The sequence below is a fragment of the Panicum hallii genome, chromosome 1 (assembly GCF_002211085.1).
Source record: "Panicum hallii strain FIL2 chromosome 1, PHallii_v3.1, whole genome shotgun sequence".
Lineage (NCBI taxonomy): Eukaryota > Viridiplantae > Streptophyta > Magnoliopsida > Poales > Poaceae > Panicum > Panicum hallii.
The window spans coordinates 2,143,134-2,162,168 of NC_038042.1; the positions used below are offsets into that span (position 1 = coordinate 2,143,134).

A 19,035-nucleotide genomic window follows, 5' to 3' on the forward strand; every position below is an offset into this window, starting at 1 on the left:
CCCGTTGGGAGGGCGAGATGCCTCTTGGGAATCCTCCCGCCCGTTGGACGGGCGGGATGCCGCGTTAGGGACCTTTTCGTGAATAAGAAAAGTTTTTTTTCGCGAAGAGGCCTCTCCCGGGGGCCTGACAAATATTTTTTCGACCCCCCGCCCGTTGGATGTGCGGGATGTCGCCTCCCGCCCGTTGATCGGGCGGTAGGAACTCATTTTTCGAATTGTTCCAAACCGGCACCTCTTTTTTGTATTTATATTTTTTTAACCTTTTTTTAGAAAGTCCTGCATTGTCCGTGCCCTTACTTTTCCCAGGCCCAACTGGGGCGGATCCACATCCACTGGACGCCGGGTGACTGGTACAGTGATACAGTGAGATCTACCGGCGTACCCCGCGAGATCCCCTAACCCCTGATCATGCACACTGCACAAGCACGATGGCGGTGCGCCGGTGCGCTCAAGTGCTCCTGTAATGCATTTGCAATCGAAAGACTACATCGATTGCAATTTGGAGAATAGACCGATTACAATTGGATGGAGTTGATTGCAGCTGGACGCGAACCAGTTGCAACTGGACGCGAACCAGGTGCAACTTTGACCGGCCCGATTGTAACTGGACACAATTCAGTTGCAACTAAAACTGTCACAATTGCAACTGAGAGGTGGGTGCATTCTCTGTACAAAATGCATCCAGATACACTGTAACAAAACAATATATATACACGCGCGCGCGAATGAAAAAAAGAAAAAACGAGGGAGAAAAGAGGAGGGTGAGAAAAAAAAATTTCTTGACACGAGAGGTAAGTGCCGTGCGTGCGTGCGTACATTCACTCCCTCATTGGTTCGTTCCAGCGTATTCCACCACCGGATACGGCAACGTGCGCCCATATGCGAATGTTCCACGAGACCACTGCACACGCAGCTGGCGCGCCCACCATATTCCCCTATTCCATTTACGGCGCCCAACCAAAGCATCGGTTGGGTTGGGCGGCCTGGCCTCGGGCAGGTCCATTTGCAATTTCGACTTTTCGTCCTCCTTTTTTGGGAGGCACGGAGCGCACGCAACGCATGCGTTCACCGACGGCGCGGCTGGCGGCCGGAGGGGACAGTCCCAGTCACAGACACCGGAGGACAGCCGTGCCGTGGAGAGAACACCTCCCAGACCTGACCGCGTGCCCCTGGCGACCGGACTGGACCTGGGCCGGTCGCCACCGACCGCCGTCACCGATCACATGCGCGTACGGGCGCAGTCGGAACCGACGCTGCCGGACGCCTGCATCATCATCATCATGCACGCACGCACCCACTCACTGCTTCGTTTCTGCCAACGAGCAACCTAGGATGTGGCGCACGCCAGGTTCGTACCGGCACCCGTTCACCTGGCAGCCGGCAGGTCAGCCATTGATCTGCATCGTCACCTGGCTGACCTGCCGGCTGCCAGGTGAACGAGCAGCCTACGGGTGCGTACGATGCCAGAAAACACCTGCCTGCGTCCATTTGTCTTGCCACAATGGAGCGCCACCTGCCTGAGCGGAGAGCGTTTTAGGCTTTGGCGGCCCGTCAAGAGGCAACCAGGCTATCGGCCTCCCAGCCCAGCCGGGCAGCCCCTGAACTTGGTTCAGGCCTTCAGGGTTCACCCTCTTCCCAGCGTCTGCGAAAGGAGACTAGACTGAACGGGCGTTTTAACTTAATCTTTCAAAAAAAGAAGAAGACTAGACTGGCCTAAAAAAGTTCCAAATCGATGCTAGGCTGCTAGCTACACGAGTTTCACTTGCACAAGACTCTGCTCCACTTGTCTCACTGTCGCTGGTTCGTTCCAGGCAGGATCTCGTATGTAGTACGTAGCTCTGATGACAAGGATCATCTGTTTCTTCAGATATGTAAGCAGGATGGCAGCCATTTTTTTTCTTTTTGGTTCAGATAAGATCATCAGACTAGTATGTTACTGTCGCATTTCGTTGCGCCTCGTAGCTCTGCTGATCTGATCTGATCTTCACGAATTTCTAAGACAGTGTGATCCAGGGCCAGGAGTTGCTTGCGATGCAACAATTTCGTAGAGCCGGTACGGCAAGTGTCCGAGTGAGTGAGAACCTGGCCAGGCCAAGCAACCAGTTGGCTGCGCAGAGCCCACGTCAGCTCTGCGAATTTGAGGCCCTCCTCTAGCGCCCGCCGGGGACGCCTGGCGCCATCCGGATTCTGGTGGCCTCGCTCCGCTCTGGCTTCTTCCTTCAGACAGCACAGAGCTAGTATGCAGGTGCAGCCCGCGCATGGCTCGGGAAGGCAACTAGAGCTGCGCGATGCGGCCGCCAACGAGGCCCGGCGGGGCGCCGGCGGGCCAGGCCGGCCGTAGGCTCGGCCCCGGCGTCCTGAGGCTGCTGCAGGCGCCGGCGGTGGTGGCGCTGGCGGCGGCGCTGGCGGTCTCGGCGCCCGCTCCCGCGGCTCCGGGTCCAGCAGGGGCGTCGGAGCCGCTCTGCAACCTCCCGCCGACGCTGTCCGGCGAGGAGGGCGGGCGGCAGGGGGAGACCAACAGGATCCGGCACCCCAAGTCGGACCGCGCGGCGCGCTGCACCTCCAAGTGCGTCAGCACCTGCGTCCTCGGCGGCTACGGCGCGCCGGGCGTCGCCGGGCCCTTCAACATCCGGAGGTACTCAACTCCCCGCTGCTGAATCGCTGACGAGCACCGTTGGTGCTCGTCGATGGATTGCTCGATCGCGTCGACGATCGTTGCCGGTCTCAACTAATCAATCCCCAGTTTCTTTGTTGGCATGGGTGGTGGACGGACGCGTGCCCGCAGGCCCCTGGTGGTGTTCAAGGACACTTTCCGCAGCCGGCAGTACTGGTACAGAACCAGCACGACCTTCAGATTATTCTTCATTCTTCTGATTAGTAACTCTAGCCCTCACAATTGGCATGAACTTGATCTACTCTCCATGCATGTGTTGATTACTTGCAGCCTGGTCGAGTGTTCAGACATCTGCAATCTGCTCAAGGACGGCGAAGATGACCAGTGAGATCGATGGATACAGCAAGACCAGCTCTCTCTTGCACTCCATGGCGTGCCCTGACTGGGTTAGGCCGGCAACGGAGGCCCTGGCAGGGCGGTCCGTGCTCCCGATTGCCCGCTCCACACAGCATTCCAAGGGTGGAAATGCCATGCGAGGCAGAGCTTTTAGCTAGATGGAACATGGAAGAAGATAGCATAGCTACTGTAGAACTCGACTCACCGCTATTCACTTGCTCTCTGTAACAGATAGCTTAAGTGAGCTATCAAGGAAAGTTATGCAGGAGCAGAAGCAGCCATGATTTCAATATTCACTGTTACTTGATGCTGTTGCTGTGTAAATCTGATTGCCTGGTGAAATACAGGGGAGTGACGGATTCACATGATTTGGTTTGGATTTGATCAAAAAGCGATGAAGCATATCATTTTTTGGTTGATTTTGAGTAAAATCGCAAACTCGCACTAATGGTCTTTTAAGCCCATTACTAGGTCGGCCCAGTAGGTCCGTATCGCCATCTCCGTCAACGGCGGCCCATATGAAGGCCTGGGCCCTCCAAACCCACAGCTCGTTGGTCCCACCTGTCCGAGACAGACCACGCACGATTCTGCAAGGGGAGGAGCCACCTGGACCGTCGCTGCTCGTTCCGCACGAATCTTACAGCATCGTGTCGTGTCCCTCCACCCCTCCTCTACTCCGCCGCCGCTCTCGCTTCTTCAGCCACCACCGCAAGCAAAGATACCTTCCTCATGGTGGCGGCGGCGGCGGCGGCGGGCGGGGAGGGAGGAGGAGTAGACGGCAGCGGCACGGGATCTTTTTTGCGTATATTCGTGGGCGGGCTGGCGGAGAGCGTGGGCGCGGCCGACCTGGAGGCCGTGTTCGCCTCGGCCGGGCGCGTCGCCGGAGTCGAGTTCGTGCGCACCAACGGCCGCAGCTTCGCCTACGTAGACTTCCACTGCCCCTCCGACAAGGCCCTCGCCAAGCTCTTCTCCACTGTACTCATCACCCCCTTCTCGTTTCTACATCTTCAATGCTCCTAATTAGCAGCACTGGATTCTGTAGCTTCTTTCTGTTATCTTACTCTGCTAGTGGTCGAAAACTGGAGATGAATGCATTCTTTTAATTCGTGAATCTTATGAATTCAGCAAATAATAGTTAATCAGAATTTTTGTCTCCTGTTTGCCATAGCCCTTGCCCTGAGATTGTCTGAGCTTACGATGATCTGTGTGCAGTACAATGGGTGTAAATGGAAAGGGGGGAAGCTTAGGCTGGAGAAGGCCAAAGAGCACTACCTTACTCGCTTGAAGCGAGAATGGGAGCAGGAAGCGGCGGCAGCAGCACAGGAAGCTGCGCCGAAAGATAATGGGGAGAAGCAGGACAAGCCGAAACTGGATAAGGCTGCTTTGGATGCCTCAAAGATTAACATTTACTTCCCAAAACTGAGGAAGGTGAGCAGTTGCTTGTGTTGTAGTACATGTCTTTGGAACTTATGTCTGTCGGATTTTATCACAAGCTCTCAGTACATACGATACGAGTTATGAGGCTGTATGAGCCATACAGTTCTTTAGTCAGTTCAGTTGTTAACGTAGGTCCAAGTATCAGAGTATTAGTTCATATACCACTCCTCAACATTGATCTTTTGGATTGCTCATTTAGTCATTTATTCTTCCTGGGTTCTTTAGATTGCTCATTTAGCCATTTATACTTCCTGGGTAGATCTAGATCGTCTTTTGTTTGGTAGTGAGTAGTTTCTGTATCAATAAGTCAAGTTGAGAATAATAAGATAACTGTAGGTGTTTGCCAGTAATGTCTGGTTGTAGTGTTATGCCAAGCTTTATATTATGTTTAATTGCTGAGTAGTGCTTCTAGTCCTGTGGTCTTCCAAGAAGTGAAAAAAACACAAATCTTAAAGAACATTAATAGACTTACTTTCAAAGGTCATATAAGTGGTACATTATGGTATGCATATAATTTTATATGGTGGAACTGATTCTCCAACAGTGTTGCTTTCCTTTTTCACATGTGCTAATGTATGTTGTCATAACTCATATCTTGTAAGAATGGGTATTCCTCAAAGACTACAAGTTTAATATGTCCTGTAGGTAGCTAAGTACCTTATTGAAATCTTTGGACAAGTAGTGTTACACAATTGTGAGAGCATTAAGCTACCTAATAAAACATAAACAAACGTGATGATTACTATTGTAGTATCGTTCTGTGCAACATATAGAGCAAGAATAAACTGACAGGCGTGTGTTCTCCTAAATCTATTTACAGGTAAAAGCTTTGCCTTTTAAAGGCACAGGAAAGCACAAGTACAGTTTCCGCCATATTGAAGTTCCTTCTTATCCGATTCATTTCTGTGACTGTGAGGAGCACTGTGGACCTCCTGAAGCAGCTAATAATGAATATGCTTCAGTTCTTAATGCTGCTGCATATGAGAAGGAGCGCAACATCATGAATTCTGTGATGAACAAGCTTTTTGAGAAGGAAAATGAGCATTTTGATTCATCAGAAATGGAGAAATTTGATGCTCATACTGACACCATTGAACCCTCCAATGCTGTGAATAACATGCAAATTGAAGAAACTGAAGAGGCTCCAGAGGAAGATTTGCAAATGGAAGAACCAGAAGAGTCTTCAGATGAGGATTTAGATGATGACCTTGTGATTAATATTGCTCCCCGCAAGTCCAATAAATCAGTAGGGCAAGCAAACATGGAAAAACAGGAAGTGAAAAATGTATGCATATCGCAAGTGCTTAGTAATTTGCATATCCTTTACAAATTTATGTGTAATTATATGCATGAACATAATCAGAATAACTTTATTCATATGCAGGACTCACAGTTAAGAAAGCGCCCAAGTGTTGAAGATGCTTCCCTGCCAAAGAAGAGGCAGAGAACTGAGGGTTTGTCTGAATCTAGAAAAGGGAGACAAGAACCTGTTTCAGTTATGTCAGGCATGAGAACCACAGGCAAGACTTTGCCTACAAAATCAGAAGACAGAAAAAATCAACTGAAGTCTCCGGGTTTGACAGGAGAAGGGACATATGAGTTCTCTTCAATACTCCCCAGAGACAAAAGCTCTGCAGACCCTCAAGTTGTCGAGGCTCAGACAAGTTCTGGAAGTGCACAAAATGTGGTGGCGAATGAACCTAAAAAGGGCTCGATGTGGACTCAGAAATCAGCTTGGAGAGATCTTGTAGGGGGCATGGGAAGCACACCTTTCAGTATATCACAGGTGCTGCCAAACACCTATCCAGCACAATCAGTACATGCAAATGTCACTGAAAATGTGAGATCTTCAGAACTCCTGGAAGCTACAATGCAGCTCCCATCGGACCACAAGTTTCTGAGTTCTGTGGGAATGCTGTCTACTGGTACAACAGATGAGTCAACTGGTGGTGAGTGCAAGGATAGCAATAAGCTGCAGAAGGTGCGGGTGGTCCCAAAGATCACCATCGGTGAAGTCTGCCCTTTCATGAGAAATGCAGAGTCACAAAAGCAATGGTCAAAGGCAAAGAAAGCTATATCTGGGTTCGCGAAGAAGCGCAATGAGAGCAGTGGATCCAATGCCGGGAAGGGAAAACCACTGAAAAAAAGATAAAGCTGTTGTTTTGTGGGCTTAACTCGTTGATCAACATTTCAATACTGTCAAAGTCATGACCATAGCTGTTGTGTTGTGATTATTCTGAAATAGCAAGGGCGGATTTTTGTAAGAGCAACTAAAATTTCTGTTTGCGTATTGTAAACAATTGTTGCGCTCTTAATCCAGTTTTTTATGATATGGTAACAAAAAACTAAATAGACTTCCGCCAATATCATGAAGGGCCATTCTGTATTGTTTCAGTATTTTTTGTGTGTATTGTGAAGGACCACGTTGCAAAGCCAGTTGTTGCAAATGGACGGCAATTCCGCGGGGATCATGCAGGGCACAGTTAAAACTACCTTCCCCCCCCCCCGCCCCCCCCCCCCCCCCCCCCCCTGAGTAGATGGAATGCCGCGTACATCTCTAACCTAGCCATGGACCTGGCCTCTCTCGTCGTCCTTCCATCCATTCGTCTCGTGATACCGTGCCTTGATTCCGTTTAGGTTCCAGACTTGCATTTCAACTGGAGAGGTAGCCATTCTGTTCTAATGAAGACATCATGTCATTCATGGCGATTCTCAATTCTGATTGGGTTTCAATCTTTGGACCAGGAGATGACGACGGACGGTGCCGACTACCGGAGGCTCTTGCATGGGCGTCAGAACTCCCATCAGGTTCTGTTCATGTGCATTCCTGTATAGATTCTGTCGTTGAGTCACCTCATCATTTCGGTGTTTGCACTGTTGCTTGCATCATTACTGCGTCCTTGAGAGAGAAGCAATCGAGAGATTTCCACATCAATCACGAAACTTTTGCGCGTTTGAATTTCCTTAAACAATACTAGGGATCATGCATGTTTAAGATGAATTCCGTTCGCGCTTCAATATTTGAGAAAGAATTTGTTTTTTTCCTTTGTTGCAAATAATTGGCCTTATGCCATCACCAACAATTGACTTGTATGGAATTTCATCAAGTTCTCCAAAGGAATTTGTACTTCAGAACCAATCTGCAAAACTTAGGTATCATACTTTCTTATTGCTACTGATGTGCCTATGGACAGGTTCAAGTAACCAATCATAGTCGCTATTGGTGCCATCTAGTGCATTCAGCATGCTTTCCATTTTCAGAACTCCATGATTTTTTGCTTGGTATATCTCCACACTTGTTCACTGGATTTATCTCCACCGATTTTCCTGTGCAACAGGCTCCTATAGATGGAGCAGATGGGTTCGAGGATGACAATCTTGCTGCACCGCAATCACCGCCCCACAATGTTGGAGCACGTCCCCAAAGGGATCTAGGCTCCGCAGATTGGGGCGTTTTCGGTAGCATGAAGATTGTGCTGTTCAAATCCAAGCTCAATTTGCTTATACCATGTGGATTCTTGGCAATACTGATTGATTATACCAGCCAAAATCAGGTCATTTCCATAGACGATTCATCCATGTGTAGAAATTACTACAGCTGCTTTTGCATGCTTGTGGTCTTTTATTGATGTTGTCAGTCTGTTTTCTGAAGGGCTGGGTGTTTCCTCTGAGCCTGTTGGGTATCATTCCTTTGGCAGAGCGATTGGGTTTCGCTACCGAGTAACTGCTTCTTATAATTTCCCCTCACACTTGTTGTGTTTTTGTGATCTTCTTGCACAAAAATGTTTGACTATTTACTTGCTGCAGGCAATTAGGACTCTTCACTGGCCGAACAGGTCTTACTCACTTGCTCTTCTTCTGAAGCATTCTAAATTGAATTTCATTACACGCAGCTGCACTTACCTGAACTTTGTCCACATTTCTTGTGCAGCTGGAGGCCTTCTGAATGCTACATTTGGTAATGCAACCGAGCTGGTCATATCGATTCATGCGCTACGGAGTGGAAAGCTACGGGTGGTTCAGCAATCTCTGCTCGGATCAATCCTGTCGAACACGCTCCTGGTTCTCGGTTGCGCATTCTTCGGTGGGGGACTTGCCTGTGGCAAAACCGAGCAAGCTTTCAGAAAGGTTCCCATCCTTATCAGTCTGCAGGATTGCTTGATACAGATGGAGTGCTGATCCTGAATTGTTGACAGGAAGATGCAGTGCTGAACTCTGGGCTGCTCTTGATGGCGGTGATGGGGTTGGTGTCTCCTGCTATGCTTTACTATACTCACACTGAAGTTAACTTAGGCCAGTCAGCGCTGGCATTATCAAGGTTCAGCAGCTGCATAATGCTTGTTGCTTATGCTGCTTTCATTTACTTCGAGTTGTCGAACAGTCGCCGTCGAGATGAAGCTAGTGAGGCAAGCATGATGAGCTTATTCTCTCACACTCACTACCTATTATCCCTTTGCAAGTTTATGAGGTCCTTGTGTGCATTTTACTAGGGAGGAGGTGGAGATCAAGGGGATGACGACTACGAATATGCATATCCTGAAATTTCCAAATGGGAAGCCATCGCATGGCTTGGAATTTTCACTGCTTGGATCTCAGTTTTCTCAGACTTTTTAGTTGATGCTATCGAGGTATTACGTCTCACTGATCTAATGGATGTTTTTTTTGGGCCAATTCTCTTGTTTGTCACAATTTCTAGCAATCACATTTATCTTCTATCATGGAGAGATATGGGTTAGCACTGCAAGTCGTTTGCAGGGGGCATCCAAGGCTTGGAAAATACCGATTGCATTCATCAGTACTGTTTTGCTTCCAATTGTGGGGAATGCTGCAGAACATGCTAGTGCTGTTATGTTTGCAGTGAAAGACAAATTAGTAAGCAGCAGCTTGACATTGCTAACCATTTTTAGTAACTTTTCTTTTAGTATAGTTTTGCAAAACTCTTATTCGTCTTTTTATAGGATATTTCCCTTGGAGTGGCTATTGGGTCTTCAACGCAGATATCCATGTTTGTGGTGGGTTGTTCAACTATGTGCTGTTCACTACCATTAATCTGAACTTGTTCAGAATTATATTGGCTATGCTTCACCAGTCATGTTAATCTAGTTCACAAGACCTGCTCACAAGGGACCTTTTTTTTTTCCCTCTAAACTGACTGGTACCCTTTCATCTTGTTTTTTAGATACCATTTAGTGTAGTGACAGGATGGATGATGGGCCAGCCAATGGACCTGAATTTCCATCTATTTGAAACTGCAAGCCTCTTGATAACCGTACTGGTCGTAGCATTTTTGTTGCAGGTACTGAAATAATATAAAGACCATTTTAGGAACCACTGATGTAGATGTACTATTGCAAGATTTTCCTTGTTTCATTTTTTTTTGTCAACATTTTCAGGATGGAACTTCGAACTGTTTCAAAGGGTTGATGCTGATTCTCTGCTATCTGATAGTAGCTGCCAGTTTTTATGTATACGCTGACCCAAATATTGACGGTAAGGTTTCTCACCTCTCTAAATTGTTCTCTGTGCGACAAAGGAGGTCCTGATTGCTTTTCTTTTTCATATTTCTCTAATTAAAAGGCATCTCTGAAGTGAGCAAGATCAACAACGCAATGATTTTGCATAATGTATATTTGGAATTTTGTGTTGCAGGTGTTTAGCCTCCAAAACTAGTACTCTGATGATTGAGTGGATTGTTCACAAGTTTTTTACTGTGGGACTACGTGACAGTCAGAACAGGAGCTATTTTTTGTATCTTTGACCGACTTCTCAGTGTTCCTCACATTCAAAGGTCTTTCAAGCACACCACCGTTTTTAGATCTGCAGAAAATGAAAAGTTCAACATGAATCTACTGCTTCTTCTGTAGGCAACAATTTTGTTCTTACGATACACACAGAAATTATAGGAAGTAGAAGGACTCTTGAATTTTTGTACGAACAATTGTTGTTCCATTTCCATCTGAAAGTTAATCATATACAATGGCTAAACTCATCGCAGTACTAGTTGGTCATGGTCATAAGATACATAGAAGAGAGATCAGCATCTAGGCGCAAGTGCTAAAATTCTACAAGGGAAAAGAAGCAAACATTCAACCAATCACCATGTTCATCGCAGATCATCCTGAGCCTTTGCACTTTTGTTATCCACTTGTTACTCATGAGTTGCATTCCAGGTCAGTATCTGAAATTTTGCGCCTTGACAGTGGATCTGAAGAGGTTTCCTCTTTCTCTGTGGATTCTGGCGCTTCCTCTTTTGTTGAATTTCTCGTAGTAGATAAGGAGTCCCTTGCCTTTTGTTGTTGTTCTAATATCTTCTGCAAATATCTTGCATGTTCTTCTATGCGCAGCTGTAGTTGCCTTTGCACCTGATGCCCAAGAAAAAATTTATCAATGTAAATGTTGCTGGTAAACTTAAAATTCGTTTGAATTCACTAAGAGCAGTGATGGTCTATGACGATTTTTCTAATAGTATTTGCCAAAAATGACTGCACAGATGAATCAGAAATTTATACAGATCTTCTAAATAAAAAGTTAAGAACCACTGAAGTATTATATTATATATCGTTGATCATAAGTGTCTGGTACTTACCTCTAATTGCTCATGAAGTTGTTTCTGAACCTCCATTTGCATCCGAAGAGCTTCTGCTACTTGTAAACTCCTAAGAAAGGTAGAGAGATGTGAATTTAAATGGTTTTGAATTTGTTCATGCACACTGTAATTTTTTCTACCAGTCGCATACTGTTGTGGTCAAGCCAATGACAAACAGGCAAAGGAAATCCAGGAGGAGGAGATGCTCACTTCTTTTTGCCAGCATCATTTCCTGGTATTACCGATTGAGATTTCTTGCCTTCTGAAGAGGACTTCTTATCTTAATTGAGCATGAAAGAAACCAATAAATACAAAAGGAGAATTTGGAAACAAAAAGCAATTACCAGCACTTAAAATATAAAGGCTTTGAATTGCTACTTTAAGTACCTTCTTTTGTCTCTGGAAGATATTTGGCGAAACGATATTTCTGCATTTCTCGACAAAAGGAGTGACTAGAAAATCAGAAATTATAACTGTTTATTGGAGAAAGTGACTATGCACGGGAAGAAATCCCACCCAAGTACCTGCAAATGGCTCTTCACATGATAGATGGTCAAGCCTTCTACCTTCATAAGCTTCAGAACACCCTTTGGAGTTGCCTCTACAAGATTTTGTATCATTGATATGTTAACACCAATTTGAATATCAAATCAGAGAATTTGTTTAAAATGAACTAGAAGGGCCACCCTACTTTCTGGTCCTCCAAGCTTGTTGACAGCCTCTACAAAACGCTCATGGAGCTCCAGTGTCCATCTCAGTCTTGGTTTGTTGCATACTTCAGCTCGGGATGAACTCAGCTGAACTTTGACAAGAGATGCTGCGCTCTGGAGGTTTTCTTGGTCAGAGTAAGATGAAGAGGTTTGTGGTGGTCTGTCGTATATGTCCTGATCAAGAACAAGTTGTAGGGAAGGAACTAGCTAAGAGTCTCAATAAAGGCATGACAAATAGATTAAAGTGGACAACATAAGCTATTGTTTGTGTCGAATACCCACGAAGCTAGAGATCAATGGAAGACTCACATCTAATCGAGGGCTCTCTTCGTTGTTGGTGATGGCGATTCCGAGCTGTTCAGACAAGAACTGAAATTCCATCTGCTCACTGAAAGCCATGGAATTGCTTTCTCCAGGGAAACTACCTTCTGAAACGTCTCCGGAAAGGTTAAGAAAGTCCTTGAGATCACCTGAATGTTCAGCATCATCATGGCCACCATTGCTGAGGTCAGCACCAAAGAGCAGTGAAGAAGAGCTGGATGGCTGCCGAGCTGAAATCTGCTGCTGCTGCTCCTCACATTTAGGAGGATGGGGTAGGAAAGGCAGAGCGCCTTTTTGCCGGCACGATCCGGAGCTTGTCTTGAGCGAGAACATACTTGTGCAGAATGTGGAAGAACTAGATGAAATTGGATCCGACAATTGGGCTTGCGATGCGCGAGAAGCAGAACGTTCAGGATTGGACTCAGGACTCCGTTTATGAAGGTCAAGCGGAAGGATCTTTGTCAGACTCAACGAACCAACCATCTCTGACTTAACGCTCGAGGATTGAGCAGAAGCACATGATGACTGTGGATCATGCGCTGAACCACAGTGATCGGATTTAGCTCTGAACAGACTATGAGCTGAAGGCTGGGGAGCAGTGCACGTGTGATCCATTCTGTCAGGGCCAGTGAATTGCTTAACAGCAATAGTGCTCCTGTGTGCTCATGGCGCCTTGAGGTTGTCGGTGTCCTTGGCCATTCACCACTGAACAGGAGATATTGAGGACTGCTTGCTCCAAACCTGCATAGTGAAAAATCTGAATAAGAACACGCAGTTCCAGGTCCAGGACCTATCAAATAGTCTAGTCCAGGTTGTGACATTTTGTTGCAAGTCCTATCAAATCATCAATGGATCTAATAGGAAAAAATAAAAAAATAGAAAAATTAAAGGCCGGAAATATGGATGCAGAGTGCAATATTGTCTTGTTTACGCCCAAAGGATACTGTTACATCAACCAAAAGGATCCTGCTTTTGAACCGTCAGGTTCAGAGCAGCAATGTCTGAACAGAAGAAAACTCATAGCAAACTTGTGATAAGAAGCCCAAGACACATCACAGGAAGGAAAGCAAAACGGGGACAAAATAACCATGCAAATCTTGTGATGGTTCCAAATAAAACAGCAAATTAACGAATTATCAATGCCACTTCGTTTTTTTAAAAGAAGAATCATCAAGGTCAGACAATTCAGATAGTTCCATAGTTTGACTAAATTTTCATGAAACGAGATCTGAAGGGGAAACTCAAATACAATCTGTGGATTATAAGAACAGAACAAGATTCCTCGAAGAAACCAGAACACGACCAGGAGTGTCGGACTTCAACTCTTAAGACGGGAGTCAAGAAGGAAGCGGCTCATGGAAAGAAATGGTGGCGGAAGATCCAAACCCCCACCTGACAATGAAGCGCAAGATGACGAGTTCTAGAGCGTAAGAGATTCAGAACTCAGAAGCTAGCAGCTGCCTATCCTCTCACCTTTACGGCACCCTCTCTCCCCTCTCCTCTCTACTATCCATTCTCTCTCCCCCCCCCCCCCCCCCCCCCCCTGGCTTTAAACTAGCAAGTAGTACTAGTATGGCAAATGATTGGTGCTGCAACTATACTAGTCTCTCTCTCTCTCTCTCTCTCTCTCTCTCTCTCTCTCTCTCTCTCTCTCTCTCTCTCTGCAGTTGCTTTCATTTGTTTATGCCATTTTGTCCCTGCTTGCTTCTATTTTTGGGAAGACAGCATGGTGTTTCAAATAACAGGCCAGGCTCACCAATTTTGCTGCTACAAGTTCGAAATTTTCTCACGTGTCCTGTTGGCACACGTATGTATTTCCCTTTGTTTTAAGCTAGCTCATAGAATACGAGAGGTAATCTTATGTTCCTTCCCTCCCTCCAATTTAGAACGCATTTTAGTGGAAAGAAAATAGATTTCTGCCTTTAGTTTCTAACAATACTGTCTGTCAATTGATGTAATATAAAATCAACATGATCCTAAAGGCACTTTGAATACAATCAACTTTCATCAACTAATCACACGTATATTTTGACTAATTATTAATCAAGTATTTTAAAAAATTCCGCATCAACACGCCTATTTCGATCAAAGAAGTACTTATAGGATCGATCCCAATTCCGCCTGGTCAGATAACAAACAATTAGTTCAAAAAAAAAATCTAAATCTATCGAAGAAGAAATTAGGGCAAAAGCAAGCGAAGCCGTCGCTCGCAACACAAGTTGACCAAGCTGTGCTTCGTCATCAAGCATCACTCCTGAGTCTGAGTGTACTGCACGGCATGCATTAACTGCATAAGCACGCTGAGTTAGCTCAGGGGTTAGCGAGTGCATAAACAAGTGAGACGCTGGCTGACTGAATCTGGGCAGCCTCTTGTGCTGTGAGAGGACAGTGAGTGGCCAGTTGCAAGATGTGTGACCCTTGAGATGCAGGTGCTTGTTTGCTATTTGGTTTAATGCTTAGTTAAATAGTTAAGTGTAGATTAAAGGGTTTGACAGTGGATTCGAATCTTACCTCGTCGTCATCATCTACCCAGTGGCTTGTCTTGATGCCCCTGCGAGATTCTATCCAATGAGGTTTTATGACTAGTTCGATACGACAACCGGACTTTAAGGGATTGTTTGGAACGTAGGAATTTCACATTAGATCATCGCAGAAAAAAGAGAGTTTTTTTTCTAGTACTCCGCTGATTTGATTACTGGCCATTACTAATAAGTTGCAGCGCGCACTTCTTCTCAAAAGAACTGCTAGGCAGGCGGATGGTAAGTTGGTAACAAGTGGCGCCTAAAGAAAACAGACTCCACAGATGCCAAAAGGATGCCATGGTGACGGAGTGATCGAGCGAACTCACCAAACCAGCTTGCACAGTACACCTGGCCCCACTTGAATGGCTGCTTCCCTGGTGGGCCCCGGAGACAGCCCAGGATTGGCTGATGCAGATCAACTAGACGACAGAGCTCCTGAAACCGCCTCTTCAGTCCTCCTCCGCCCCGCCCTGGCCCACGCCCACGCCTTCCCTTGTCTTTGGTAAACAAAGACCGTATCCGCTCAGCCATACACGCATGCAAATCCGGGTTTCGTCGAACACTTGGAACCCCGGGTTGTAAATTGTAATGAGGCCTTATGCCCATTTAGGATTCGGTTCTCTGATCATGACAAAAAGAAAAGAGCCATGTGGTTTTCTAAAAATAGTGTCAATATTAGTTCTGGAACAGGTATAGAGATTTGATTTGGCGTTATTAGCGCGGTAGCGACAGATAAGAATATCCATGCCAAATGATGTCACACCACTATTTTTGACAAGAAGATCTCAGCCTGAACATCACTGGATGGTCATTACTTTAGAAACCACTTTTGACAACCATGTAGTAAAAAGAGTGAGGGTTAATGATGATGAGGTTGGAGGATAAGGCAAATAAGCTTGCATTGCCTGTCCAAATTCTCCACTGAACTAGATAAGCACTGCCCTTTGGAAAACTAGTAGTATAATCCAGCACTCATGCTGAAAATCCAAAGCTGGATGTGCCCAAATAGACAACTCCCAGGGCCAAAGAAACAGGTGTCTGCTCCTCATGAGATCCCCATCCAAGTAAATTTGCTCGCTTGCAGGCAATACATGATTGCACACTCAACAAAAAAGGTAGGATGATGAACAAGGGCATAGAATAATCCTCAACAAACATGTCACTCAAGAGCTATGAATGAATGGAGGAAAAAATCTAGGATTTGGGAGATTCATGCGCATGCATGTTTCCTCCTCGTGTCTATGCGTGACAAGGGTTGTTGGAAAGGAACTGTGATAGGAGAAGAGGATGGGGATGGTTGATTTGTATTGAACTTTTTTATGGAGACTGCTGGATGGAGAGAGGAATGGTGATTCCTGGGGTTTGTGGCTGAGGTTGAATGCACATGCATCAGAGATAGATGGAACAAACTAAGGTGTGCCAAATTTATTGGAGACAGGGATTCCAATTCCAACTTGGGCTCCACATAATTGCTACCTCTTCCAGATCAGATATTAACAGCATTTCGGATATTAACGGCCTCTAGATTATAATTTTGAACACTAATTTGTATTGTTGTGTATCCACAAATCTAATAGGCTCATAGCATTCAAATAATGATTTGGATGTCATCTTATCTTTGGATACGAGATGTAGCGTTCATACAGAAATATGGTAATTTTTCTTTGCTATCATACATCGTTCGTGGAAGGAAGATCAGGAGATGGGTTCAGAGTTTTGACAGTTCTTGTTCATCTCAACAGGGGCATAACATCAGTACACATACAGTGTCAGTAGTCCGAGTACGACTGCAGAAGATGGCGAAACCACAAGACGACCTCAGTTTTGACATGCTTACTCATCTAAGCACAGCAGCGCCAGTCAGTTACCTAGCACTGCCAACTCTTGTTAACCTTCGCTATCTACCTTTAAGCTCTTCTTCAAACATGCGCATTTTCTCCTGAATTGGAGCCAGAAAGGACTTCAGATCCTTGCAAATCCGTGTTTTATCGTTGGATGTGAGGTCCTTGTTGTCGCTGAACCTTACTTGTAACTGACAGACGCCAAAAAAGAAAAGGTAAATATGTGATGCCAGCCAGTATTATGTTAGATACATCGGTACAAATCCCCCAATATAAAATAGAAACTTTACCTCCAAGTCCTCAAGCTCGCCAAAAGAAAACTCAGGAATGTCTAAATGACCTTTGACTTTCTTGTTTTCTTCTTTAACTAACCATTCACCTGATAAGCATTACCATGAGTTACACTGTAGTAATACCAAGACCAAAGGAGAGAATCCTGAGTGAATGATGTCAATCTTGATATGATGTGGTGTTTACCTCTAAATCTCAAGCTCAGCTCATAATTATACCCTACTCTCTTCTTGTTACGAACCGTGACTTGAAATGCCTGCATAGCAACAATGGACATACATTGAGTTGTTAAATTATTACCAGTACAGAAATACTCAGTCAAAGAAGTAAACGGCTATCAAGTGAGCACAGCAGATTCCATCCAGGGATACACATTGAACAATGCGTCTGCTCCACTGTTACGGGTCAATACAAATAATGTCAATTGCATTAGGTGTATAATGACAATGAATGAACATGAATAATTAGTGTGTTCCTTCAGTCGCAACATAATAATGGTATCATGGAATTGAATAGTTCTGTCAAACATTATACTTACATCTCCTGAGCATTTGGACACTTCATCGATGGATGCCTTCCCTGTTGGGAATTCCAATGAACCTAGAGAACCCAACAAATCCTGTAGCACAGATCAGCCAACAAATGTCAAGCGAAATGCAGAAGAATTAAGACATCATTCTTCTATTTTATACTTATACCAAGTACTTTTGCAAACAATTGGCTGTTAAACTACCGTACCTTAATCCTACTAGTGGCCCATGAGTTGAGGTTTTTCTCCTCCCAGGTTCCAGCCTGCAAAGCTCAAACAACACATCAGAAAACAGTACTGTAGCAAGCAGCAGTGTAGCCACAGTAAAAGTGCATTGGTAATTTGTTCCTTCTAAAGCTGCAAGATCCATATCAAAATTATGCACGGATTGGTTACAACTAAGATGACATAACTCACCACTTCCCACATTTCTTCCCACCATTCTATTTAGTTCTTGCCCCTACTTTGAAGTGTAATTGTAATTTTGCCCTCATTTTTCTTAAACTTTGTGATTTTGCCTTTTACTATTCACAAGTCAATTTTGCGCCTGGTCAATGGTCAAAACAGAGGCAAGTCCGCAAAGACCAAGAGCAAAATCGCATTTACTTGTGAAAAGTAAAGGGCAAAATCACAAAGTTAAAAGAACAAGGGCAAAACTACAATTGAAACTTCAAAGTAGGGGCAAGAACACACAAAAAAAAACTTCTATTTAATGTCATGAGATTACTCATTGTGAAGACAATCCAAACATGGGGTAAATTCAAATTGTCTTAAATCATTTGGAATCTAAACATCAATCCTGACTAACTAGTTTGAATTTATCAGATGTTGTCCCACTAGTTCAAGCTTACAAATCTATTCACCCTTCAACTTCATGTATGTTTCCTCAGTGAAATCACTTCTTCTATCTCACACTCAAAGGTTCAGTCACGTTTATGCCTAGCAATCTAGCACATTATCTTGTCCAGGTCATCAGCTCTGTGAACAAAATCAAATGCTCATAAACAGCAGGAGCACTCGTCAACTAATTCTATAAATTCCTTGTGAATTTGAGGATGAATGTACACAGCAATCCGCAATAAATTCCATGGGTTGGAACAATACTCGCTGAGGAATCCATGAAACAATCGGAAACAGATGGAGCTGTAGCCCCGGCGGCAGATCAGCTATACACAATGGCAAGCAAGTTCGATTACAGATCAGATCTAGCATCCGTAGCTCCACCATTAGATTGGAGTCACAGATGGGGTGAACGCTGGTGAGACACGAGACATCACAAATTTGCAATCTTTTTTTTCTGCCAAGCTTGTCGCAATGCAACCACAGGGTTTCATCCCCCACGAGATGGAAGGACGGAGATGAAGAGATGAGACGGGGTGGGGGGCTGACCTGGTTCCAGACGGAGCCGAGCGGCGGCGGGTTGCCGTTCCCGTTCCCGTTGGCGGCGGCCGCGGCCGGGTCGAGCTTGCGCGGGACCGGGAGCGGCGCGGCGTCGCCGGTGGCCTCCCGCACCCAGTACCTGTACGACGACGCCTTCTCCGCCGCCGCCGCCGCTGTGTCCTCCATCTGTGCTCGTTCTCCCCGCAGCTTCCGGCACCAACGACGGGCGGATCGGTGGCCGCCGCAGATCTCTCAGCGAGGCGCGAGGTGGGAACGGGGAAGGGGAGGTCGGCGCGGTCGCGTGCGCTCCAATTCTGACAAGTCCTCCTGCTTTCGCGAGAGGGGGCTCGCGTGCGTCAGGCTCTTCTTCCCCTTTCGGTTTGGTGGCGTGGTCAGCCAGCCACTCAG

The 19,035-nt window shown here is 45.7% G+C and overlaps 5 protein-coding genes across 6 annotated transcripts; 3 read left to right on the forward strand and 2 right to left on the reverse strand.

Annotated features, from left to right (window-relative positions):
* The first annotated feature begins 2,168 nt into the window (after positions 1 to 2,168).
* Positions 2,169 to 3,378, forward strand: LOC112879334. Of its 2 annotated transcripts, none has more exons than XM_025943578.1 (3): positions 2,169 to 2,635; positions 2,786 to 2,830; positions 2,945 to 3,378. In XM_025943578.1, exons 1-3 carry the CDS (start codon positions 2,289 to 2,291, stop codon positions 3,000 to 3,002), a joined length of 450 nt encoding a protein of 149 aa, XP_025799363.1. In that variant the 5' UTR covers positions 2,169 to 2,288; the 3' UTR covers positions 3,003 to 3,378. The 2 variants fall into 2 exon arrangements, with proteins under 2 accessions (XP_025799363.1, XP_025799357.1); XM_025943572.1 differs by having other exon boundaries at positions 2,173 to 2,635; positions 2,744 to 2,830.
* A 128-nt stretch (positions 3,379 to 3,506) lies between these two features.
* On the forward strand, positions 3,507 to 6,820 carry LOC112879310. The gene is made up of 4 exons (XM_025943538.1): positions 3,507 to 3,985; positions 4,223 to 4,438; positions 5,268 to 5,732; positions 5,832 to 6,820. The coding sequence occupies exons 1-4, from the start codon at positions 3,740 to 3,742 to the stop codon at positions 6,597 to 6,599; spliced, it is 1,695 nt and encodes a 564-aa protein (XP_025799323.1). The 5' UTR covers positions 3,507 to 3,739; the 3' UTR covers positions 6,600 to 6,820.
* A 171-nt stretch (positions 6,821 to 6,991) lies between these two features.
* On the forward strand, positions 6,992 to 10,241 carry LOC112879319 (putative vacuolar cation/proton exchanger 4). Its single transcript, XM_025943548.1, has 12 exons — positions 6,992 to 7,112; positions 7,193 to 7,255; positions 7,786 to 8,001; positions 8,100 to 8,167; positions 8,255 to 8,283; positions 8,379 to 8,575; positions 8,644 to 8,848; positions 8,945 to 9,075; positions 9,203 to 9,319; positions 9,406 to 9,459; positions 9,627 to 9,743; positions 9,841 to 10,241. Exons 2-12 carry the CDS (start codon positions 7,196 to 7,198, stop codon positions 9,988 to 9,990), a joined length of 1,344 nt encoding a protein of 447 aa, XP_025799333.1. The 5' UTR covers positions 6,992 to 7,112; positions 7,193 to 7,195; the 3' UTR covers positions 9,991 to 10,241.
* Positions 10,242 to 10,370: 129 nt separating this feature from the next.
* Positions 10,371 to 13,590, reverse strand: LOC112879329 (protein PHOSPHATE STARVATION RESPONSE 3-like). The gene is made up of 8 exons (XM_025943561.1): positions 13,457 to 13,590; positions 12,053 to 12,805; positions 11,725 to 11,917; positions 11,558 to 11,634; positions 11,421 to 11,460; positions 11,244 to 11,313; positions 11,034 to 11,103; positions 10,371 to 10,809 (listed from the first exon to the last, which is right to left on the reverse strand). The coding sequence occupies exons 2-8, from the start codon at positions 12,677 to 12,679 to the stop codon at positions 10,600 to 10,602; spliced, it is 1,287 nt and encodes a 428-aa protein (XP_025799346.1). The 5' UTR covers positions 12,680 to 12,805; positions 13,457 to 13,590; the 3' UTR covers positions 10,371 to 10,599.
* Positions 13,591 to 16,209: 2,619 nt separating this feature from the next.
* Positions 16,210 to 19,026, reverse strand: LOC112886552. Its single transcript, XM_025952492.1, has 6 exons — positions 18,637 to 19,026; positions 17,457 to 17,510; positions 17,257 to 17,337; positions 16,905 to 16,974; positions 16,718 to 16,806; positions 16,210 to 16,618 (listed from the first exon to the last, which is right to left on the reverse strand). Exons 1-6 carry the CDS (start codon positions 18,811 to 18,813, stop codon positions 16,484 to 16,486), a joined length of 606 nt encoding a protein of 201 aa, XP_025808277.1. The 5' UTR covers positions 18,814 to 19,026; the 3' UTR covers positions 16,210 to 16,483.
* Between the last annotated feature and the right edge of the window lie 9 nt (positions 19,027 to 19,035).